We start from the raw sequence: 27071 nt of genomic DNA, 5'->3' as shown, positions 1-27071 counted from the left end.
GTTGCCCCAGACAGGTGGGGCAGGGGGGCTAGCTTGAAGAGCTGGAGGAAGATGGCAGAGTAAGAGTTGGTATGAACCAGCGCCTGCTTAGCCAGACTTCCTAAGGTCCCCACTGGGCCCAGGCTGGGCCCCTTCCCCACACCAGGAGGATCCCAGCTGAGGTCCCCTCCCTGCACCCAGCGCTCTCCTCCCTGTTCTACCACTGGGGGAAGGGAGCAGCTCACCTGCTGTGGACCTTGCCAACCTGGCAGGCTGAGGCACAGGTGGTGTAGCCTAGGGTGCTCGTAGCTGTGAGCCTTCTCCCCTCCCTGAAGTGTGGGGTGGGGTTGCAACAGCTCACAGCCACCCCTGGGCACCATGCATGGAGACACTGCTCTCTACTGAGCCACCATCCGCCCGGGACCCGTGAGGGTTGGGGTGGCCTCAACGGGCTCCCACTGGCCCCACTGAAGCCAAACTCGGCTTGGCCAGCCACCCCCGCCGCCTGAGGGCTGTGCATGCCCCGTGGGCCTCATTGCCCTCATGAATGGCCGTGGTCTGGCCGTCCGATCCCAGGAAGTGGCCATCCCGATCACTATGGCTCACTCCCTGGTGCAGTTGGGGCTGCCCAGCAAGCATGTAGGCAGGGGCTGGGCCTCTGAGGGGAAGGAGGAGGCATGCATGGGCCAGGGCAGAAGTGGGGAACTTGGCGGTGTAAACACAGCCCCCCCACACCTCGTGCCGGCCCCTCATGGTGCATTCCCAAACCCCTGGGTGCCGCTGCCCAGCACTGTGCTCTTGGGCCTGGGGTGGGGGGTGAGGGACCTGGAGCTGCGGCCTGAAGGCAGCCCTCGCTGGCTTGGAATCGCAGTGGTCGATCAGGGAGGGATGTGGGATGCCAAATTCTGCCTCTCTCTCTCTCTCTCTCTCTTTTTCTCTATCTCTCTCAGAGTGGGCCCTGTGTCTCAGGTGGGTGGGCGAGGGCTCCGGCGAGGCAATCCGCACCGCTTGCCTTTGACCCAGCCCCCACCCGCCCCTGGGTCATATTGGGACGTGTCTCCGGTGGGCAGGCAAGGGTGAGGGCGAGTCGATCAGTGATTACTTTGCCTGAGCTCCCGCCCCCAGGTCGCACATGGGGGCCTGGATGACGGCTTGCGCTGTCCTACCTGCCTGCAGTATGCAAATTAGCCGCCATCTTTGTTGGTGGTTAACTGCCATCTTAGTTGGCAGTTAATTTGCATATCGCCCTGATTAGCCAATGGGAAGTATAGCAAAGGTACCGTCAATTACCATGTTTGTCTATTATTAGATTAGATTATTATGCTAGGTGCCACAGAGGAAAAAAACAACAAAATAAAAGACAGTATCTCATCCAAACAGGAGGACAATATTTCAGGAAGATAAGGTGCAAGTTAAGGAGCTAGTAGTCCCTGAGGAAGACCCTGTACACCAAGAGAGTGTCTGTGCTATGTATGACCAGGAAGAAAGATTAGTGCTTTAACGTTAGGCTTGCCTTAACTAAAACACTAAATGCTCCCATTATTTTGCCTGCCTCACTGGCACTCATTCTTTGATTTTGTTCAACAAATTTGTATTGACAGTATTATAGTAAGTGAAATAAACCAGTCAGTGAAAGACAAATATTGTATGATCTCACTTATATGTTAAATCTAGTGAACAAAATAAGCTGACAAAACAGAAGCACAGATACATGCAACAGACTGCACTGTCAGAGGGGAAGAGGGGAGGGGAGGACTGGATGAAAGAAGGTAAAGGGATTAGCCAAAGAACGTATATGCATAACCCATAGACACAGACAACAGTGGGGTGATGGCCAAAGGGAAGTGGGGCGACAGTGGGGGAGGGAGGAAGGGAGGGAGGAAATGGGGACATTTGTAATAGTGTAAACAATAAAAATAAAGTAAAAAATTTTGTTGAGCACATACTTCTCATCACTCTGTGATGAGAAGGATGAACAAGACAGTCCTATATTTTATGTTGCTTATGGCTGTGTAACTTTGGAGAATTTATTTAACTTAGAAACTTGGCTTCCTCAACAGTGACATTATCGTTAAAATGTTTAGCACTCAGTATTATTGTAATTATTAAACTGATTTATGATTGTGCCTGGCATGCAGTAGACTCTTAACAAAAAGCAGCAGCAGTAATATTACCTATTGTTCTTTGCTTTTTGAGGAGAATTATAGACAAAAGAGTGATGATTTTCAAGGATTGACAAGAACAAAGTTTTTGACTTTATGGAAGAGACAGCCTTTGGCTGACAGGATTGGAAGCTTCCCACCTCTCCAAATAGCATTGAGCTCTTTGAGGTCAGGGACTTTGTTTTGTCACTACTGCCTTCCTAGGACCTCACAGAGTATCTGGGAATTCTAGGCATTCTAAATATTTTCTCCAAATTAATTAGAATTGTAATAAGCACCAATTAAATAAAGACATTTAGGGTAGTGTATATCATATTTATAAAGATACCAAGGAAAGGGGTTCTTTCTATAAGTTCAATACAATTCCTTGGCTAGAAAATGTTTTAGAAGATAAGAGGTAGGGTCTGTATGTAGAAAGGTAGAATGAGGACAGCTGGTGGAAGATATAGAATGACCTTTAAGGATAAAGAAAAATTATTTAAAGCCACTCGAGCAGCAAAATTACATGATGAAAACATTGGTTTTTAGGAAGATACATCTAAAAAAATGTATATATAAAGAATAGACTGATTTTGAAAAATGATTGAGGCATAAATATTTTTAAGAAGTTATGTCAATTGTCTTAAGAAAGTAATAATAAGGACTTGAAATAGGACAAATGTGCAGAATGTAAATGAAAAATAGGATTCCCTTGACAAACATATAGAGTGGACTGGAGGAAGTAGTGGTTATAATTAGGCACGATGATTGTTTCTGTTTTAGACTTATTGAGACTGGGGTGATATGAGGGCATTTACTTAGAACACAGAAGTTGGATAAGATGAAAACTCAGGTAAAATTGTACAACAGTAGGGGCAGACCTTGGTGAATGCGCACATCTGGCAGAAGGGAAAAATGGCCATAAATGCTGTGGACAGAGCAGTAGGGAGGAGACCAGCGAAGATATCCACCGTCTTACAGAGGAAAGGGAAGTTTCCAGTGGTAGTCACTCCAGAGTATCAAATGCTGCATGAAAACCAGGGAGAATCAAGGAGAAGATCATTGCATTCAAATGTGGGAAAGATTTTGTTGATTTTTAAGAGTGTTTTTATGGTGGTGGAACACAAGCAAGATAGCAGGGTTTGAGGAGAGAAGTTGAGAATGAAGAAATGGATGAAATTGATATTCTACCTAATACTATATATGTATTATACCCAAGTAAGAGAAAATACTCTTGTTTATCTGCTTATATCATGATATTTGTGAAGTCTCATCTTATGGTTCAGCACTTATTTAGTTTTTTGTTTGTTTGTTTGTTTGTTTCTCTCTGTGCTTTGAATTCTTGATTCTCTTGGACACTTTGCTTGTACTTGACCAAGTGGGTTGCCTATGAGAGTGGTGCGTGAGAGAGCGGCTTGATGGGACAAAAACCTGGTATGATGCCTTTAAACTATTAATTTATTGTGTTCTTAACACCATTTCTTTCTCTCAAAGAGCATGTTTCAAACTTACTGAATATTCAATCCCAAAGAAGAAAGCAGCCTGCTTCAGGCTGGAGCCAAGTGAAAGCAATAAAACCACCTGTTCTTACCCCATCCAGCATATGGTACAAAGCAAGGGAGCAAAGCTGGGAAGAAATGTGCCATTTCCAAATCAGAGGCAAATTCAGTTCTGAACTTATTAAGTGATTATATTTTTCCTTCATTACAGAAGCCTTTAATCAACACAACTTTGCATATATAAAATTACTTTCTTTTTATACATGTAAGAACCCTAAGCTATTTTCCTTGATTTCTCTTGACAGAAATAGAAAAAAAAATCATTACAATTTTACAGGTAAAAAGCTACTTAAAAAAACTGGTTTATAATTACACAAAAACACACATAATAATTATTGTCTATGACCACTTTCCTAGACCCAAAGTTCTGTGTGTTATAAAGTCTTAATAACAGAGGCAGAGAAAATAACAAAACCAAAAGAAAATTGTTTCAGAATGGAATAGATTATAGGATACTGATTATTTTTTTTTCTATTTAGTTGGAGCTATGATTTAGCAGTTCACTGAGCTCAGAAATTTCATTAATTAAGATTAGAAGTTGTAAATTGAAATCAGGGTTTGCTTATCTAGCACAATTAGTTGAATAATAGGAATAGTGCTCTTACAAAAATTAGAATCTTAACTGAGAATATCAATAATTATTTTTATAGTTTAAGAGTGTTTATTAAGAGTAAGAAATGCTGTAATTAGCTTCTTGTAAAACTGCATATTTTAAACCAGTCTCATTATAACTGAATAATATCATAAAATATGCAGTTGCATATCTTAGCTTAAAACAGGTGCTTTACAAAGCTTAAACAGAAAAATCTTTTGCTTACTTCTAAGTGTTTAAATGAATATTGACACTTAGACAAATGTGTATAACATATAACAAAAATAAATTCTAACAGCTTGTAAGTAGCAGAACTGGTATTGGAATTCCAGCCTTTTAGATTCCATAAACTAAGCTTTTCATTTCTCTGTGACAATTCCTCTTGATATGAAAAGAGGACCCAATTTCAGGCAGTGAGGATAGTCTGGGAAAGGGGCATCTATAATAATAAAAGCATAATATGTTAATTAGACCTTCCGTCCTTCTGGATGTCCTTCTTTCCAGACAAAGCCGCTGAGGGTGGGGTCCTAGGCAGAGGTGGCCTCCGTGGCAGCGGGTGGGGGCCAAGGCCCATGCACAAATTTCGTGCATCGGGCCTCTAGTTAGTTAATAACAGAAAGTGATGTTCAGTGTAGATGTTGCCTGCACACCTCCAGCCTTTGTCTAATGATGCTCTTGTCCTGATTAGAGTTGCCATGCTGGTAGGTTGACTTTAATTTTCTCAGCACTTGATTGTTTCTCATCCATCCAGGAGAGACATTAAAGCTAAATGTGATGAAAAGATGGAAATAATGAACATTGTTCTTCTCCAGTTGTTCTTTGTTTTAGATTAGAGTGAACTCCCTTACTTTTTTATTCTTTTTAAAAGAGAAAAAGCTACATTTTATTTCCCCAGAAGCCTGGAGATCTTTGAGTAGTAGAAGTAGAGATGGTACTTCTGGTGATGTTCTTGAGTGTAGTCAAGGAGAGTGAGTGATACTGCTGTTTCGTTTCTTCGCTGATGGGCAACCTCACAGATTAGGAAGAGACATGGCAGTCATTCATGGACTTCAGAGAGCTATCAGTTGGTAGTATTATGGGTTGCTGATTGAGCTCTTTGGAAAAGAGGTTAATAGAAAAATATCCATCCTAAAATTTGGGCAGGGGAACCTTGATTAAAGTGACAAAGTAAATATGATTTAAACAGTAGATAGGAAGAAAACCCTGATGTCAGAAGGTCAGAAATGGGAGGGACCTCAGAAATAATCTATCTACATAAAAAATTAAAGCACCATGCCTTGCCTAAGGTTACCAGTATGTCAAATCATGGAATCAAGGCTGTAATACCGGTCTTCTGACACTAAGCCCAATGGTCTCTCTAAAGAGCACTCTGAGGAAGTAGTTAATGCTGCCCCTCACGTCTTGATAGGACGGTCTCTTTCCAACCCATCTGATGAGCACCTGCCCATGAAAACATTCCGTCCATGGCCCCTTTCTAGGTAGCGTTTTCTGATTCCCTCGAGGTGAAATTACCTGCTCCTTCCTCTGTGTCACCCCTGCTGCTACTCTCATCTACAGGCACCCGCCCTCTCCCCCAGCACCCTTATCACGTTGTTGAATGTTTCCATTCATTTGTTTCCTCTGCTAAACTGAGTCTTCGAGGGCAAGAACTATATCTCACTCACCTTTGTAACTCCAGGGCTTATCATTCTACTTAACACATGGTAGGTGCTCAATAAATGTTAGATTAATGTTTTAATTCATTATTTAAATTAAACATTACCAATGCACGCATGTAAACAAATTTCCTGAGATGGAGGGATTAATTCAAGCCTTATTTTAAAGGAAAAGTTAGACAGTTAAGGGCTGTCTAACTTACTTGAAAATGGAAAAGAGTTTAGTTACAGTTCAATTTCTGGAGTTCTCAGGTGACTCGTTCCTAAAGATTCTTCTGGAGACCTGCTGTGAATGAGGCATGGTGCCAGAAGCTACAGTGGACCAAAAATGAGTATCATATAATCTTTGTCCCCAAGAGATGGTGATGTAAGGAATGCAATGAAGCACCTTTAGGGATGTCAGTGTCAATAGCAGAACAACATAATGGTCAAGACTGGGCAAGAAAATGTTTAAAACAAAATGCAAGAGCAAGTGGATAGAAGACTGGGAAAAAGTCCAATTGAGATCATATTCTGAGCGAATGCCATGCTGACCTGTTTTAGGAGAGAAAGCTAAGATGATTCCTATTCACAAGACAGTATATTTTAAATAGGTTCAGGAAGGAAGTGTTTGGGTTAGAAGAGGTTTTTAGTATATTTTGTAGAAAAAAGAAACTTTTCTTATTAGGTTATATTTTATATTGTTGAGGAAATTAGCAAGAATTCAATATTTAATTAAATAAATACTCTGGTCCTTGCAGATTGGTAATCCAGGACTAATTGGAATTTCTCTTAATGTTAAAGACCTACTATGTGCTAGACAGTTAATAATATGTAATCTTATTTGTTCCTCCAAACAATTTCATAAAGAGAATGGTGTGGTATTATAGCTGAAATGTCTTTATCACTTGAAGAGGTGTGCTAAATGTTTCACATAAATTATCTAATATAATCCTCATAATGACCATATGAGGAAAGTACTTGTAAGCTTCTTAGTACCATTCTACATATGAGAAAATTAATGTTTTGAGAGATGAAGGAAATTGCCTTCATTTGCACATCTCATAAATATTGGGACTAAGATTCAAATCTATATCTTTTTTCCTCTCTGGAACCTATGTTCTTATCTGCTGAGCATAAGAGAGTACACAGAGGAGATTCAAGCATAAGGAGCCTAAAGCATCATGGCATTTGTTGTAAAAGGTCCTCCAATGGGAAAGATAAATATTGGCAAGATACTAAGCAAGAGGAATGCAAACTGTGTGTGTGTGTGTGTGTGTGTGTGTGTGTGTATGTGCACGCGCGTGCACGTGCACGTGTGTAGAATTGCTGGTCCATTTGATGATGGCTATGACTCTGTGCAGTAAGGGCTCCTAACAAGAGCTCAGGAGTGCTCTCAGAGGTGATGATATCTAAGCTGGGGATGCTGAAAGGCCTGGACTCTGTAGGAACTACATCCCCACTGGCAAGCAGAGTCTTTTTTGAGAGCATCAAGTTTTACCCATGCAATAATTTTTTATTGGTTCTTTGATTTTTCTATCTCCTCATTCACATAGCTGCTGTGCATCTGAGTGCTGACACTGGTATATGCTGTTGCCAGAGATGAAGCAGAGTGGCATGGGCCCTGTTTGCTCTGAGAGGGGCAAGAAGCCATGAAACCAGATTTCCTAGTCCCCATGATCATCACATTCCTCCCAAAGTCCAACAGCAGCTTTATAGTACACTAAAACTATGACATTCAGACCATGTCCAGCATTTTCACCATAAACATCTTTGCCGTAGACACCTTGGCCTACAAGCATTTTTGCCATAACTAATGGTTGTAAGGCAATTTTGCTGTAAAAAAAAAAAAAAGGAATAACAAAATTAAGGAGACTTTATTTAAAATGTATGCAGCTTCATGGCAAAACTACTCAAATAACTAATTTTATTTTGTGGATTGTATCTGAGCGCATTTCTTGTTCTGTGAGAAATGTGGGCTTAACTAAATCTGCACCCTCAAAGAGGGCCTTTGACTTCTCCTTCTCTTCCAAGATCGTGTGTTTTCAAAATGAAAAACCAACTCTTGGGACAATTCATCGCCACTTGAAAGAAATTATAACTATTTTAAGACCACCACCACCATACCTACTTGCCACATTACGGACCATTGGAAGAGCTAGCTAATATTTATATGTGTAAAAATGGGAGTAGGTGCAAGAACTTCCTTAACGGGAAATGAAACAAATCTGGCAACTAGCTTAAATATATTAAATATGCCAAACTTGGTTGATTGATTACTCAATGGAAAAATGAAACCAACTAACCAAAAAACACCCCAAACTTTGAGCTGTATTATGGCAAAATTAACTTATAGCCAATTAATTGTGCTGTGAAAATGTTTGTGTCAAAGATATCTGTGGCAAAGATGCTGAAGAATAAATACCTAGAACAGATTCAGAAACAAAGCATGTTTCTTACATCATAATTACTTATAATAAAGGGCATAATTAGTACATTATTTATCATGTACTATAATGCTAAGGAATCAATTCTATATACAGAAGGTCCTCAAATAATGTTGTTTTATTCAACATTGTTCAGTTATAATGTTGATGAGATGGTATTAACTCTTATTTATACCAATCAGCCTATGGTAAAATTGGTGTTATATGTCCTTTTGCTTAAAGTTTGCATAATTTCACAAAACTGTTAAGTGATAACTTTCTGGATAGAACAAATAGTAAATAGAGATGTATAGATCTTGCATGTGGAAACAGTGGAGCCACCTCTTTTGTATATTGGGTATCACCCTTCTATGGGGCTTGAATATGTTTGTGTTTGGAGCCTCTTTGAGGACTCTGTTTCTTAAAACCAGGGATCATATCTTAAAAATATTTTATTTCCTCAGTCTCTGTTAACACCGCGTAACAAATCATGTATGCTCAATAATTGTTCATTGAGTAGAATTGTATTTAGTCTTAAGAAGTTTGATATTCCTATTTTAGCTCTTGCTGTAATATTTGATATGGGGATGTATAAAAACTCATTCATCGCAGATTTTAATATGCTGTTAGTTTTAATAAAATTACTAGTGTAGCAAAGAACAAAAGAAATAGAAAAATCACTACTTACGCTTCCAATTAAAGAGCATTAAATGTGGAATAATTAACATGTGTTATTCATGAAAAACCTCTTTTTGGGAGATGAAAATACATCTCAAATTCAACTTATATTATCATTCAGGCAGGTGGTTACTAGAGCACTGAAGGGGAAAAAAGGGCAGTGAAATTAACTAAAGGCTGTCAGAGATGAAAGAATCATGTAAAACATTCCAAGTTTACGAAATTAAAACTTTAAATACCGAGTTTGAATTTGAGTGGGTCATTCACTTGTCTTTACTTCCCTATGATGCCAGGAAGGCTACGTGCCCAGAACAGTACAGGACAATGTGTGGCATTAATTTGCTTTTCTGGCCACCATAGAAACCTACCAGCTGTCACTGCAGAACCATTCGGTTCAGACAAAAGAATGTATTTGAAGAAAAAACAGATTTTTCAAAACTGGGAAATTCCATCTACTTTATTGATCCTCCATGTCTACAGAATGGCCAGCCCCTCTCACTTTTCTTTTCCCAAGGTGGAGAGGAGACTGTAAATGTTGGTCCCAGACACAGCTCAGAGCTGGAATAACAGAAACCCTCACCATGCAGCTGTCCAGGCCCCACACTATCAGAGGCATTAAACATTACTAGGCATTAAATATTACCAGGGAAATATCACTGGTCCAGAACAGCAAACAATTGTATTCGGCAGAGCTCTTCCTAGGAAGAGAACTTTGTGAATTGAAAGGCAGGAACTGATGGGGGCAGAGTAAGGCCACCAGGCAAGTTCAGACAGTTGTCTGTAAATCACCACACAAGAGGGTGGAGGGTCTTTTGTTTTGTTGAGAATACACAAAACTATGGCTAGGAGGAAATACTTTTCATACCTTTTGGTTCTTACCTCTTGATAAGCAACCACTCCTTTAAATAAATGTGGGGGAAAATATGTAAAGAATATTGTATTGGTGTACTCATTTGAAAAGTCACTTAACTTTCATGAATGTCTTAAATGGAGGTATTCTTAGGTCTTCCTTCTCCTGTTTTTTCCTCCAAGGTCTTTGCCAAGGGAGGTTGTAGGATTTGTTGTTTTAGGGGTCCTTAGGCAAAACATAGATTATGCTCTCCTAGTGATGAAAGAATGGGCACTAGGACCTCTTAAATGTCTTTCCTGAACTCCCACACTGGACTCTTGAAAAAAGATGTTTTAAATGTTCCTCAATTAAAGGTTGAAATATTGCTTCGCCTATGCCAAAAACCCTTCAGACCTTTATAGTTTTACTACGTTCTGGTGAAGTCATGGGATGCTTTCTTTTAAAAACAAGGTTACATTCAAACCCCGATGGCATTATCCCTTCATATGAAGACATATCCTGGATGCTATTGAATTAGGCAAATGACATTACTTTCTTGGGTTGAAACTAGAAGACCCATGATGTAGATATAAGCCTGCAATAGTCCATCGAGCTGAGCAGGGAACATCCGTATACTAATGCTCCTAGGATCTATAACTCAGCGTGTATGATCATAGAAATGTTAAGCCAAGATTTTTGTAGACCATGACCATGCAACATATGCCACTAAAATCTATTTGTCTTTCAAGCATCACCTAAAAGAATTTCTTTCACCCCGAGTCTTATATTTTATTATCAGGAGTCTGTTTTCTTCTCTTTGAAGTTGTTTTTTTCTTCCCTGTTTGCTGTGCTTTAATAATGTGAAGGGGCTTCACTCTAGAGATGCACTGAAGCAAAGCAAAGCTTCAAGGAGCCCTGCTGAGAGAATTAAAACATATCACATCAATTCAGCCTTCTCTTTCTGCCCGCCCTCTATTAATTCAACAAAGTTATAAAAACAAACAAAGAGAATAATGTGAAAATACACACATACAGGGGATTTGAGTTTTGTTTTGTATTTTTAAATGTGAAGAACAGAAAACCTCCATAGAGCTGCTAAAGCTTTCTAACCTCATCAAGTCCTCTTCTATGAGTCATTAAGTTGCTGAAGCCCAGAAAATCAAATTTGGTTTAGGGCTGTTTGATAATGTAGTAACACAATAAAATGTGATTCACCAATTAGCTCATGTAATTAGAAAATCAAAAACATGTTCTAAGTGGCTGGTGGACACACATAAATAAAGTATATTGTCATTCTTTGTATTTGCTTATTATAGTTATAATTACATCTCCAGTTGATGTTACTACATTCCAATTCCCCAGGGAAGTGAATTCATAGTTATCTGCGTTTTTAAGTCAGATAAATGAATGAAGCATTCCATTCATCAAGTCATTCATTCACTGTTTTGTTTGTTTGTTTTATCAATTCTTTCTTGCCAGGCTCTCTGGTAGACTATCCCATCCTTGCCTCCATATAACTCTCAATCTGAAAAAACTGTTTAAATTTTTGTATGGAAGGGAAAGTCAACTGAAATGAGAACTCTGCAACAACAACAGTTTTATAGTTAAAAATTAGTCTTTCTTGGAGATTCCTAAATATTACTAATATTACCAACACATATATGAAAAAAGAAACCAGTGATTTGAGAATGTTTTTGCTTAGAAGTTTTGCCTGGCTCAAAAGGACTCTGTGATAGATAAGAATGGGAATTGAATATCTGTTGGATTATTTTAAAGCAGCTCTTGATATATGCTGTATGTACATCTGTTGAAATCTAAAGCCTATGCTATATGTTACCTGGCTATATGTAAAACGTATTTCTTTAAGTTCAAATGAATTCAAAGGCTGGTTGGATGGTTAAAAGTATCTCAGTAAGAATTTCGACCATGTCCTACTTTGCTCTGTTTTTTATTGCAACTGAAGTACATGGGCATAGTTACATGGTCCAGGGCTTCCTAATAAATATAATGAGAGGATAATAGGGATGAATTACCTGAGCTTAAGCCAATAAAGAAAGGCTTTCTTATGTGACATGGTCATTCTTAATGATACTTTAGATTAAAAAATGACATTCGGTTGTGCTGCCCTTAAAGCTGATTTTTTTAAATTAGTATATTAGTGTTAATTCATAGACATTTTAAAATACATTAGGAAAAAAAATTTCCTTACAACTGTGACATTGTTGCTGGGTGGCTTATTCTTTTGTCAATTCACAATGCATATTTTACATTGTTCTCTGTCCCACAAATATTGCAAAATTCTAAGGGATTATTCTAAGGGATTATTCTAAGGGATTATTATATTATAAGCTTGATTATTTTTTGTTAGAGTCTCATTCATATATTTTAGAGTAGCTTGGATTATAATTTATTTAAATATAATCACATATCAAAAAAGTGTGGTTTATTCATAGCCAGAATGAAACTTAACTCCCAAATGTTATTTAAGATAATGCTGTCTCCATCTCAGTATGTATTTAATCGTTCTCTCTCTTTTTTTCCCTATTTACAGGTCAATGGGACAGAAATTGAATATGAGTTTGAAGAAATTACTTTGGAGAGGGTAAGAAAAATCCAATAATCCAAAGCCCCAATCTTGCTTTCCACATTCTGCATCCTAATGGTTTGTCTTGCAAAATTACACAATTGTATATTATACCCTGGAAGTTTCCAACAGGGCTCACAATGAGAATATTAATAAAATTCTTTCAGTGGAAGGCCCGGGGACAAACAGACCAAATAACCAGAATGTTCAGTATATAGAATGCATTGCCAGGCTTTGGAGCAAATGAAAAGATAGAAATGTTCCATGAACTAGTGCAGTATTTTCTCCTATTGTTTTGATATACATTTTAGATACAGTATGAATTTTTTTTATTTATGTGATATTAACACTGTCTTTATAATTACCATTACCATGCATTTTTAAGTTTAAAAACAAAATAAGTGATGGATTTTAAAAGCACCCCTATTGAGAAAAACACAGTAACCCTGCAGATCTCTGAAAATATGCTGTTAGAGCCTTGGCATGGCTTTGAAAATTTAGGGAAATTCTGTGCAGCACAACTCTAGTATGTAAAGATATTTTACAAAACAGTAAGAGAAAGACCAAGGCCACCTACAAAAAATAAAAAAAAAAAATAAAAAGACCAAAAGGCATTAACAGGATATCCATCACAAAAGAAAGGGCCAGTAACATACAGAAACCTGTTCAACCTTACTTATAAACAAAGAAAACAATGATGCTAAATAGTTTTTATTTACCTGATTGGCAAAAAATTTAAGAGGATTAACATTCACTGCCATTGAGTGGGCCTGGAACTTGGTGCAATCAATGTATCAGTTTGGAAGAAGGTATCAAAAGTGTTAAAATGGACATGCTTTTTACCCAGAAATTGTACTTATTGAATTATACAAATATATAAAGAGTGTTCATATTGGTATTTTTTATAATAGTGAAGAATAAAAAAGACAAGTGTTTAATAACACATTATTATATGTCCATATAAATAGAAAATCGTATTAAATTATAGTATTTTTAAATAATTATAAGTATAGAGAGGTAAGTAGAATGTATTATTAAATATATTATTAAATTAGCCCTGATAGGTGGTTAGAGTGTCAATTCCTGGTCAACACTTATCTGGGTGCAGATTTTATCCCAGGCCTGGTCAGGGCATGTGTAGGAGGCAGCCAATCAATGTGTCTCTCTCTGATATTGATGTTTCTCTCTCTTTCCCTCTCCTACCTTCCCTTCCACTCTCCCTAAAAATTAATGGAAAAAATATCCTCAGGTGAGGATTAATTATATATATTTCATTATAAATTAAAATGAAGTTGAAAAGGATATATATACTAATAAAAGGGTAATATGCTAATTAGACCGGACATCTTCTGGATGACCTTCCGGACAAAGTCATGGTGGCGGGGCTGAGGCAGAGGCAGTTAGGGGCGATCAGGCCAGCAGGGGAGAGCAGTTAGGAGGATCAGGCCAGCAGGGGAGAGCAGTTAGGGCAATCAGGCAGGCAGGTAGAGGTGGTTAGGGGTGATCAGGCAGGCAGGCAGGTGAGTGGTTAGGAGCCAGAGGTCCCAGATTGTGAGAGAGATGTCCAACTGCCAGTTTAGGCAGTTTAGGCCTGATACCACAGGGATCCCAGATTGTGAAAGGGTGCAGGCCTGCCTAGGGACCCCCGCCCCTCATACACTAATTTCGTACACTGGGCCTCTAGTTTATAATATAATCAAAGAAGCACAAACAAAGGTATATATGCAAAATATGCATTTATAAATATATCCATAAAGCCTAGAAGGATACACACCAAAATGTTAAAAGTGGTTAAGTCTTATTGAGAATTTTTGGGGTGATTTTTCTGTTTTATCTTTTTACTTATATTTATTTCCTAAAACTTCCATAACAAACATATATTTATTCTAAAAAACAAAACTGAAAGTTTATTTCTTAAGCTTTAATTCTAGTGTGAATTTACACTCTAAACCTACACTTAAATATATTTTTTTCTTTTGATTTTTCACTTTCCTGAGTCAGGGAATTTATCACTCTGTCTAATTTATATTGAGTGTGAGTGGTTTTAAAAGGAAATTTACATTGAAAGTTAAGTGTTTGCCAGATGGGTATTTTAAAACTTACATTATGAACTCTGATAAAATGTTAATGGCATGCTAAATGGAGAAAATTAAAGCTTATGGAAAATTTGTCTAAATGTGAAGATTACTAAGGTCCTCTCCAGAACTGGCTATATGATTTGTGGGGCACAGTACAAAATGAAAAGTGGTGCTCTGGTTTAAAAAACTGTAAGAATTAAAAGATGGCAACAGGAGAGCATTAAACCAGCATGGGTGGATCTCTCTATGGAGCAGGCCTGTGTCTCTCCCCACCCCTTCTTTCACAAGGGCACGTGTCCCTCAGTACTCCCAAACCTCTCCTCCCTCTCATTTCTCAAAGTATTTCTTCTCTCTCTCTCTCTCTCTCTCTCTCTCTCTCTCTCTCTCTCTCTCCACCTCTCATCTCTGTCTTTCTCTCTCTCCCTCCCTCTCTCCCTCTTCACCCCCCTCTGCCCCTCCCTCTGTGGCTCTCTAAATAAACTTTCTCTTACAGTTTGAAAAATAAATAAATTAATATATACTTACATACATATATACATACAAACAAGGATAGCCCTTCTATACATAGGGCCCTCTTTGCACCAATCTCAGACTCATGAGACCAACCCTTCGCTCTCTCCACCCTCCACACATATTAGCATCTCCAATGCCCCGCCATTTAGTTACCCTGGCTTTATAGGTCAAAAAATAATTAGAAGCTAATGTTGGTGTGAGGTACAACATTCAGGAGGAATATGACCATTGTGTGTTCTAGTTTGGGTTCTGACACTTATTTGCTTCATGATCTAGCATGTCACCTCCCGGGCTCCCTCCCTGTCATAGGGACTCTAGTTGTACTCTAAAGCTTATCCTTGCCATTCATTGCCCCCCTCTCCCAAAACCTCTATGTTAAGTATCATCTTCTCTGTACAGCACCTCCTCGTTGTGTTCGTTGTTTATTCTTATACCTCATTCCAAAACTTCTTCAACCCCACTGGGATCTTGCATCATTGATTCCATCATTTCCCTTGAGTTTTTATCCTTCATTATGCCCCCCATTTCCTCCCATATATTCCAATTGTTCTTATCGTACTTTCAACATTTTTTATCCTCCTCATTTTCTTGTGTTCATCCCACAAAACCTCATCTCTGGTTTATCTACCATGATTAAACCAACACCTTCCTACATGCTCCATGCCAGCACCCGGGCAGCTGAACCTGGCTACAGAAGTGCTTACTCATCTCACTTTAAAATTATAACCATCGATTTCAAATGGACCCTCCAAACATCCTAGCTGTTCTTATACATTTCTTTAGAAAAATCACTTTCTCATTCTCTAGGACAGCAATTTCAGATCTTATTTGCCCTCATCAGATCTCTACCACCAATTTCCTCATCCTCAGGCTCAGCTGTTGACATCTCTTCATTGTCCCAGAGAAAACCCAAGCACTCAAATGAAAACCACCTCATGTTCCTACCACTAGGTCTGCTAGTGTGCTCTCCCTGTTACAAGGAAGGAGTTTTCCCTGCTCATCCCAAGGTCAGCTCTTCCTTTTTCGCATGGACTCTGTAACTTCTCATCCATTTAAAGAGTCTGCCTCTGCAGTTTTCTCCTCTCTCTCCTATAATATCAGTTTCTCTCTCTCTTTTTCCTGGATAAATTTAATACATCATATTAAATATCATATAATATCTGTCATCTTAACACACACACACACAGTCCCTAACCCAAAGTTCCCTTCCTATTACTGCCTTATTATTCTATTTTATTTTACCAAATAACTAAGAAAATTGTCTATTTATTACCTCATTTTCTTATTTTAACCTCTTTCATGTTTTCATCCCCACAACAGTCCTAATACCATCCCTATCAAAGTCACACCAGGTTCCATCTTGCTAAATTCAAGTATCAGTTCTCAGTTCTGACTGATTTCTCAGCAGCATTTGATGCAACAGTCACTGCCTCCTTCCTCAACAGTGTCAATTCCTTGGTTTCTGGAACAAAACACTCCTGTTTATCCACCACCTCATCAGTGCTCTTTTCCTGTGTCCTTGCTGGCTCCAACTCTAAATGCTGGGGCACTCCAGAAATCCAGTGAATAGACTCAGTCTCTTCTCATTCTCCAGGTGATCTCATCCAGACCCACGACTTTAAATTCCAGCTACCAGCTGGTGATTCCTAAATCTGCAGTCATGAGCTCCCCTGCACTCCAAATTCGGACAGCTAACTGTCCAGTTGGCATCTCTGGTATGTTCCCAATAGAATTTATTATTTCCCTGCACTCCCTACCCTCAGGGCCAAAGCTGCTTCTAGCCTAATATTCTTCATTTAAACGAGTTGGTTCTATCATTTTTCTTATTATTCAGGCGAAAAAAAATTGATCTAGACATCTTGCTTAATTGTGCATTTCCCCTCAGCATCCAGAGCAAGCCCTACTGGTACAAACATAAAAATAGATTTTAAAATCAATCACATCTTGCCACCTGTTCTGCTGAATCCTGGTCCAAACCAATATCATCCCACGCCTGGACCACTTTTCTCCTCAAAGTAGCCAGAGTCATATTTTAAAAAATATAAACCATATCATACCACTTTTATTCTTCAAACTCTCCAAGAGGTGAGAATTACATTCATCATCATCATCTACAAGGCCTTATACAATATGACCCTACTTCTCTCTCCAACACTATGCCCTCACCACCAACTCTTTGAATATATTTTACTCTTGCCAATCTGCATCATTTCTTAAAAAAAAAAAAGCCAAGCTTTTCCCGCCTCTAGGCCTTCCTATATGTTACTCTATCTGCATGAAAAAATATCTCCTCAGATCTTTTCATGAGGTTAGAGACATATGGCCTTCGTTTGGAACCTGCCTCTGTCGCTTACTGGTTGAGTTAATTCAAGCTGAATACTCAGCCTTTCTGTGCCTTAGCTTTCACATTTGAAAATGAGGCTGAAGACTTTGTTTTCACCTCCTGGGGCCCTTGTAATGATTAAATTAGTTAATATAAAGATTTAGAACAGCATGCACAGCTGTTATTCTTAACATTTTCTTTGTGTTAACAGGATAATTCTCACATGTGTTATTTGTCAGAATCATTAAGGAAGCTTATTAAAAACACTGGAGGCCCGGTGCACGAGATTTATTAACTGGGGGTTAGGGGTCCCTCAGCACAGCCTGCCCCCTCTCACAGTCCGGGAGCCCTCAGGGGATGTCCTACTGATGGCTTAGGCCCGCTCCCCATGAAGAGTGGGCCTAAGGCGCAGTCTGGCCATGGAGGCTCGGAGGAGGCACCGTGTGTGTGTGTGTGTGTGTGTGTGTGTGTGTGTGTGTGTCTGCTGGGGTGTCCCCAGCTGCATCGGAGGCTCAGAGCAGGCACCCCGTGTGTGTATGTGTGTGTGTGTGTGTGTGTGTGTATGTATGTATGTGTGTGTGTGTCTACTGGGGGCCTGTCCCCAGCCACGTCAGAGGCTCGGAGCAAGCGCCCCTCTGTGTTGTTCTCTCAGGCTCAGGGCCACGCCTGGCCCCTCCTCCTGAGCTGGTTGTGACCATTACGAAGTCCTGAACTCATTTGCATATTACTTCTTTTATATATAGATATAGATAGATATAGATATAGATATAGATATAGATATAGATAGATATAGAGAGATATAGAGAGGTAGATATAAATATAGATAGATAGATAGCTTCCAAGTTTCAATGAGAAATTTACATTAATCTAGCAATAACTTCTTTTATACCAACTTTTCTTCTTCTTTTTTTTCCCCAGTTACTTTGTTAGATGTTAGACACCTAATGATGAAGAAGTTATGGTCATTGCTATATGCATTTGTAGTTTACACTTTTTCCGCATTTAATCTCTATAACATTCAATTTAGTAATAAACTCATCACATTTGTAACATCCCTATGAGATGGGTATTGCTAATTCCATTTTACAATTAGGACACTGAGACTCAGAAATTAAATAACTTGTCAAAACTAATAATGTTACTAAAGAATGGAGCTAGAATTCAGCCCCATACCCAATATATACTAGAACTTCACTTAGCTCATTGCCACTGAGTTAAACTGCCCTCAGAATTAAGCTCAAGTGTCATTTCCTCCAAGAAGTTTTCCTTGACTCTCCCTTTTGGGCAAGGTGCCCTTTCATAAATTAACACAAGTAGAAAACTTTTTATATTAAATGATTAATAAAATTTGTCTTTTCCACTGACCTATGAATTTCTTGATGAAAGGAATTTTATTATAGTTTTCTTTATACTGCCATGATGACATAAAAAGAAGAGGGAAAGCCACTGGGCAATTCAAGGTTGTGTCAGCATCATTCATGGCATTGGCCACGTGGTACTTATGGTGAATCTCACAAATGTTTTATGTACCTTTGTGAAGCATTTACTGAGCAAAGGCACTTGTCACAGTCCTTGCTTCATAGTATTTTACAGTCTGGCAGAGGACAAGGAGAATTAATAGGCAGAAACCATGAAAAAGAACCATGAGGATACCTGGCCCAGAATGGAGCACTTCCCTGAGGCATTAAACCTGAGCTGGCTTATTGAAGGATGAGAGGATGCTAGCTATGGGAATGCAAGTAGAGGAATGCAGCCTTTCAGACAGGGAATAGCAGGTGCAAATATTCAAGGGTCCATGGAAAAGAAGCATGCTCAAGGAATTGCAACTAGTTTAGAATGACTGCACTTATAGTTATAAGAAGGACTCAGAGACAATGCTAAAGCGATGGAGAAGGTTGAGAATAAGATGCCTTGGACAACAAGCAGAAGGGTTTCGATTTCATTGTGAGGACAATGGAAAGCCTTTGAAGAAGTTTAAGCAGAAAAGTGACAATCATATTTGTGTTTCAAAAAGATGACTTTGGCTGCGATATTGGGTATACATTTCATAGAATTCCAGAGATGATGCAGCTATGCCATTTAAGACATAATTAATCGCTAAATTCTGGAGTGGTGATGTAGGAGGAGATGATTTAAAATATGTTAAGACTGTTAGAAGAACAGATTCTGCTGTTTTGTAGGATGGAAAAATGCCTGCGAGAGCAGAGGAGTCCAAGAGGCCTGGACTATAACCCAACAAATTCCTTTTATTAACATAATCTGTACCTCTCAGAGATGGGCAACTGTGATATTTCAAGCTGCTGATACCCTGGGCTTTGATGACATTAACAAAGGTAGTGGAGTTTAAAGTCCATGCCTCTGAGTGATTTGTCTATTATCCAAGTATGAAGTTAATAGGTTATGAACCTCTAATATAATTTATATCAAGAGAAGCTAGTTGACCCAGCATGGATAATAGATTCATCATGCCTTCATAACCCTGACCAACATGCATGACTACAATTTAGCAGATATATTGAAGAGACTGTCTATCTGCCACCTCCTCCCAGGCCTGCCCCCAGCCTCCCCAAAAGAAAGAACATTTGGAGTGTTTTCCTGACAGCTGCAGAATGTATGGCCATGTGATACTATTTGAATGTTCTGTATGACAAGTCAAGGATATTCTTTTACAATTAAGAAATTTTGAAGATCTGAACCCTCTTCCCAAATATAAATCATTGGCTTCTGTTACTTATTTAACCCATGCGAAAACAAACAGATTTATACTGTAGAGAAAAGTGACTGATTTACCACATGCTGCAAATTCCTATAGATGAACCAAGTTTTGGGTATAAGTTAGGTAACATGGGAATTTTGAAAACAGTATTTGTGAATTGCCAGGTAAGAAGTGATTCATTAAAGCTGTCTATTGACATACTCTCCAAATTAATTAGAATGTCATTGAATGTCTGAATTACTTAAGCCCAACTTGTTTTTCTCACATTTTTGAACTTTCATAAGGATGAAAATTTCTAAATTTAAATGGAATTAAGGGCCTATTACTTCAAATAATGTAGAGGCTTTGGGATTCTAAATTTCTGATTTTTCTCTGAGTCTCTTTAGCCCTTTTTAATTAATAATAACAGGAATTAAACATAAGAGTCCCAATTATATTTGATTTGGTTTCAGCTTTTATGTAGTCAGCTGTAGCACATTCTCATTCTAGTTCAGTTAAATAATTTTAAAATATAGATACCTAGTTATCAATGTATTTTTAAAGCATGTTGTGTTTCTCAGTGGAATCTGCCCTTGAGATTGCAGGCATAGCTTCTTATAGAATAATCCAGTGCTACTGTAGTTCTGTATTTTCTTCTTTGTTAATTCACAATAATAATGTAGTTCCAACCTAGAAAAGCCATTACAGTGTATTTTGTTTTCAACAGCTTTAGGCTACGATATTTTCTACAGATGCTCTGATCCTCCTTAAAATATTCTATTCTAATGATCTTCCATCTTCGATCTCTACATATAACATTGTGAGCAGCTATTGTTGTATCTGGACATTAAAACTAGCAGGAAGAACATCCTCCTTCTTCAGAACTTTTCTCCCCATTCCAACCATGTGGTTCTGGGGAAGACAATCAGTCACAACACCCATGGTCACACAGTTGATTGGTCTGGAGCTACTCATGGGAATTCCCTGGTGAGCTGGTAAAAACTACCATTGAGCCTGAGCCCTGACCATACCAACTGTATCAGAATCTTGGGGGGTAGAGCATGGGAAAGCTTTAATTTTTAAAACTTGTATTAGTGATTTGATGCACAGTTCAGAGGCTGTCACCTGAGTCAAAATGAACCAATCAGAGTCCTCCTCTTAGAGAGCCAGAGAAATGATATAGGAAAGAGAGAGGGAACAAGTGCTCTTTCCTGTTATGACTGTCTTAAAGACCCAACCAGACACCACTGTCTTTCTAATAACTTCATGAGCCTTCCCTGAAATTCTTCTTAGCCAGACCAGTTCAAATAAAGCATTGTAACTTGCCAGCAAGTGGACCTATACTAATGTATCTTGGTGTTTAACTATGCTGAGGTTGTTAAGTCATGTCCTATGCTCTCAAAGTAAATGTTGCCTTGCTTCAATTCTCTAGTCTTCTAAATTCTAGTCATGTCTCTCACCACTAAGGTGAGGTCATAAAGCTAAGCTCTCCGGTACAATACTGTTGGCAGGTTGCAGTAAACCTTAATATCCCAAAGCTTACACATACCATCTCCTTTAAAGTAACCCATTACTGCGTTTCAGCTCCCAGAAATAAAAGAGCAATAAAAAAAGAGAGTGACAGGTAAAGTGAATGGCCACTGACAGGTCTATGAATTTAGGTCTCTACTGTCTAGAAATCTTTCTGATTTGGGAGCCAATAATCTTTGCACATGTGACAAGTACTTTGCGGTGTTAACCATTAGACTCAGATGTCAGACAAAAAACCGACTGTTAGAATACAGTTTGCAGACATTTAAGGGGTCATTAATCTAACTTTTCTTTACTTGTAAGCATCAAAGTCTCAGGATTAAGGACTGTCTAGTAAACATACCTCAAAGAGCTGATTTAGACGAATTGGCACAAAATACCTTTTGGTGCAATTCAGCTGCTGACTCCAACCTTCTCCATTTTTCTTTATAAGCTCCCAGCTGAGTTATCTTCTTTCACCTTACGAGCCCTCTGCATTAACAAGTGCTCTCTTCCAGTGCATTAGTCTGAGCCGTAGTCCCCTCAGATCATGTTAACTGGCTATATATTTCCTTCTGTAAACTTCTTGTTACACTATTACCCACATATTTCTTTAACATGCCCTTGATTATTACCAGCATAATGGTACTTCTAAAACAAACAGCTTTTAGACAGAATATACAAGAAAAAGACTCACAGAGAAATGACAAAACTCTATCATTGCCAAGTTGAATGTTCTAGTTGGAATAGATCTCTTTCCAGGACTCGTTATCAAGAAGTTGTGGGTGGTTAAGGAGGTTTGGCAGGAAGAGCTCTAACTCAGGGGTGTCCTGAGAGTTCTGGGTCAGGGAGGTACTGGTTCTGAGCCTATTGAAACTGAAAGACCCAAGGAGCGATACCGCATAGGGCCCAGCAATCATACCTGAATCACTAAGTATTAGATCTTGAGAAATAGTAAAAGCTGGGGGTTTGTTACTTGTAATTGAACAAACCATGACTGAACAAATCATAGATACGTTTTTCTGTAGCTCAGCTGTCTGGCTGACAGAAAATGTAACCTCAGTCCTTCTTAGAGCTTTTCTTCCAACCACTTCAACCGTCTCCAGAATTATCCCACAGTCTGTGTCCCACAGTGACAAGACAACCTATGCATCATTTGGTCATATTTTCTCCCAAGTAACTGCTGCAACATCCATGGCCCCCTCTGGTTGTCCCCTCTGGTCTGTCAGTTTCTGCTTTACCTTTCCAATGTAGCAGGTGTTTGTTTGTTCTCTACCCATGTCATGGTTTTCACCCCTTCCACTTTGCTACTGGGCTCATATTTTAGTTCAGATGGTTAACCTTCACCCACATGACCCATGAGCTTTGGTGGAAGCTAGGGTGACTGAATTCTAGGGGTGGGTTCTTACTGATTTAGGCTACTCAGCATAATATACTCCTTTGGCCTCCATCAGCAGTGGCTATGCAACTGAATCCAGTGCAATCAGAGTGAATTCCATGACTTATTAGAATTCAGAGGCAGAATTCACCCGCTTCCACAAGCATGAAGTGAGGAAGACTATAGGGCAGATAGTATTAGCTTGGAGCCATTGCACAGCGGATTGCAGATTTAGAATGAAGGAGGAATTTAGGAAGTAGAGTAAGTAAATGGAGGACATAACAGTCTTGGCAGTATCTCGAGACCATGAATCAAACAGTTGCTGAGGCACTCCTTGGGAATTTTTATTAAAATAAACAATAAATCCCCTTTACTGTGTTAGCTAGTGTGAATTGGTCTTAAGTTGCTTGCAACTAAACAAAGCCTAAGTGATATAATGGATTATGAGGATCTTTAGGAAATGCTTAGGTTCTCATTTTCTTAGATGTGCCTGAAAATCATTCAACTCTGGAAATTATTCTCTCTCCTTTCTTATTCTAGTTCAAGGGATTCTCTCCCTACCTTACCCCCTGTTTAGGAAGCCTCACTTTGTTCCCTCCTTCACCAGGACTCTTTGCCTCTGAAGAAGACTCCTCTTCTCCTTTTTCATCCTCCCCAAACTCTTTAATTTCTCTTAAGGGCTTAGGTTTTGAGAAACATAAGCAGAGATTCTTTGCAAGCTATTCTGATTTCAAGCCTCCCTCTCATTACCTCCCCCCTAAGATGAACACCTGCTTTAATGGGGGGAAAGAAAAAGGAAAACACTGGGAGAAAAAAAAATACTTGTATCTCAAAATAGAGTTGCATAGTAGGAAAACTGAAAGTTATTTCCAGTATTTGAGAAATGCTTAGAACTAATAGGTTTAAGTACTTATATTTTATCCACTTGGCTTGATGAGCTTGATGCATTTTTAAACTTTCAAATTATCTATCCTTTGGAGAAAAGGAATGCATGAATTACAAAAATATTCATAGGCATCAGAACCTCTATGGTGTATTACCTTGTTTTACAGTTTTAAAATGTTTTATCTATATAGATTCAGCATAAATTCAACAACATCCATTTTGTCATTGAGAATAATGTTATCATTCATTTAATTCAGGATCACCAATTTTTCGATCCTCAAATTGCTCTTTACTCCCTTACTGTTTCTGCCTGACAAGCTGCTTCTTAATCAAAACCCAGCTCATAAGTTCCCTTCTGTGAAAATCCTTGATAAATTCTTCAGAGTGAGCTTATTCATTCTCTTCCTTACCTCAGGACTTTCTCATTATCATCTGTGTTCATGTATCAACTTTTAAATAAATTTCAAGGCCTCAAAGGCTAAAATGTTTCTTGATTTAATTCATTTTATTTGTGAAACAGTATTTTACATCTACCTGGAAGAATCTAGTAAAATCATTATAAAAATAAGTTAGTCTTTTGACAAGAAATAGAGGTTAAAGATTGCTTTTCCTCCTAATAGTGTATGTGTATGTATACATTTATACATATGCACATATATGTATAATTTTTATACATTTTATATTACATATTGTGCATTTTATCTTATATATACATACAGTTTTCATCTATCTGTGTGTATTTATGTTTATAGATAGATAGGATCTCCTTTGTAAACTAGACACAATGTTCAGTGCTATTTCTCGTACTAGTAGCAGTAACTGCTGCAACAGTGAGTATATCAGTCTGTCACTTGTTGAGGTTTCAGCCTTATATGTTAATTGTTCTATAGTGCAGTGTTTCTCAACCTTGGCTGCACATTAGAATCACCTGGGAATCTTTTTAAAATCCTGATTTCTGGGCCTCATCCTCCGGAAATTCTGTTTCTTTGTTATGGGGTGAGGCCACAACATTAGTAACAAAGAAACAGAATTTCCCGAGGATGAGGCCCAGATGATTCTAATGTGCAGCCAAGGTTGAGAACCACTGCTATAGTGGTTATTTTATATCTTAACAATTAGTCTATTATGTAAGCTTTAGATCCTCTCTTTATAGATAAGCAAACTGTGTTTTCAAAGATGTTAAGGCCTTCATTTATGGTTGCAAAACTAGTGTGTGGTAGAGCTGGCCGATCTGTCTTCAATTACTATGCAATGCCACTAGTAAGCCTAAAAATTATGGAAGACTGTTTTGAAGTAACATATGTATTCTCTGACCAGCCATGATATTTTCAGATTGCCTTTACAGCTTATACATTTATCTAAAGGGAATAATATGCCAAAAAGCAAAATAGGTTAGCATAGAAAGCTAAAAGTACCTTCAGGATAAAGACAAAGGCAGTAAGTGGATAGATATGCATTTATTTATTTTCATAATTATTTCTTAATGTTTGAGAAATATGACAGTCTCTTCATGCCTCCCCCCCTCATTTGCTTAAACTTGATTCAAAGCTCAATGGTGTTACCCTAACTTGGGGGTGGGGGCAACAAAAATGACATTACATCTTGTGTACTTAGCATTTTTCAAATTCAAGAAAAGGAATCCAGTTCAAGAAGTGTTTCAATTGTATCTTGGAAATTTTCTTTCTGAAAATATATCTATGGTTTTTGAAGCTAAAAGTGGTGAGGTTGTCTATTTTTTCTACTACGCAGGAAGTATTCTTTCAGCCAATTGATATAATGTGCACATTTATAATACAGCTCATATTTTAATATTCATTATTTTCAAGATATTTTTCAAATATCTTATTTTCCAAACACCCTGTGAAACAGGAAGAGAAAACATGGCGCTCCTCACTTTGGAAATAAGGAAGGCTCGGGAAGTATTTACAGGAGTTCCCTGGAGTCACTCAATACAGAGCAAAGGCCAGTCTAAAATTCACACCTTTAACTTCCAGCCTTGCTCCCTTCCTCTATCTCTTGCTGTTTTAATAACAAACAAATGCAAATAATTGCCCTATTTAGGTAAAACAAACTGAAAATATCAAAATGTAGTCATTAATTTATTTTTATTTTATTGAAATCAGAAGAAAACTTTCTCATACAAACTGAGGTTTTAAATCACCCCAAATTATTTAAACTTGCTTTCCTTAAAACAACTATCATAAATGGTTAGACTCATGAGAAGCATTTCCACACCCCAAGATTTATCTTGCACCTTTAATAAGAGGGGACCCTTTATAATGCTCTAAGTTTTGAACATCACTGTTTAAAAGGCATTTCTTACATTGATTTAAATTATCCCCCAGTAATTTCTACCAAACTATTTTTACCAGCATAGCAAAGTATTCCAAGTAACAAAGTATAGTAAACTATAACATGTAGATGTTATAGTTATGTAACCTGAGATCAAATTGTGGCTTTTATATTTACCACCCTTGTGAATGCAAGCAAATCCCTTCATTTACCTGTGCTTCAAGTATGCTCATCTGTAAAACAGGTGACAGTAATACCTCCCTCATAGAGTTATTGTGAGGACCGAGTGAGTTCATAAATATAAGTACTATAGGAGACATACTGACTGTTGTTCCTTGTCAAGATGCTTTTCATGTGGCAGGCCTTGAATTGTTTAAAAACGAAATCAACATCCACTTTCTCCCTGAGTCTTCTCTTCTGCAGAACCACCACTATTCCCCCCATGATTATTACTATTATTATTATTCCCCACATAGTCTCCTTCCTCTGGCTATGCTCCTGGTTATTACTTTCCCTCCATTCTACACATCTGCATTGACTGCCCATTGTGTTGCCTGGAATTCACACTTTGTTCATTCAACAAGCATTAAGTGATAAGTGTATCAGACACTTTGAATAGGTAGTGAACTAGACAGTGTCTGCCCTCAGAGAGCTTAGGAGATCGTAAGGGGAGACACACATGTGAATTAGAGTCATTGCTTCAAGGAGTTCTACTACCACACATTGTCAACCAAGCTTGTCATCTTCTTGTTCCATATAACTATTCCATGACATGAGCCTTAAAAAAGAAAAACATTTTTTTTAATACTCACTTTGCTGTGGTAAAATGAAAACCCAAGCTTTTACATTATGATCCTTTCTTAGTGGGCGGTGACAAAATATACAAGTGACAAAATATTTTGTGAGAACTACTTACTGCTGCCTCAAAATTAAACTCATGTCAGTGTTATTTAATCATCCTCTCTTCAAGCATGTT

The 27071-nt window shown here is 38.3% G+C and overlaps 1 protein-coding gene across 11 annotated transcripts in view; it reads left to right on the top strand.

The window, feature by feature from the left end:
* DLG2 (discs large MAGUK scaffold protein 2) overlaps positions 1-27071 on the top strand; it is a gene marked incomplete at its 5' end in the record, with an annotated part of 1947716 nt that overhangs the window by 1317859 nt on the left and 602786 nt on the right. For all 11 annotated transcript variants that reach the window (XM_081100118.1, XM_081100117.1, XM_081100121.1 and 8 more), the window contains one exon: positions 12390-12440. In XM_081100118.1, coding sequence (XP_080956244.1) covers positions 12390-12440 — 51 coding nt within the window. The remainder of the gene's footprint in view (positions 1-12389; positions 12441-27071) is intronic.

The sequence above is a fragment of the Myotis nattereri genome (genome assembly GCF_964212035.1).
Source record: "Myotis nattereri genome assembly, chromosome: 9".
Taxonomy (NCBI): domain Eukaryota; kingdom Metazoa; phylum Chordata; class Mammalia; order Chiroptera; family Vespertilionidae; genus Myotis; species Myotis nattereri.
Note: the sequence above shows the minus strand (reverse complement) of the source record. Positions and strands in the feature narration are given on the sequence as shown.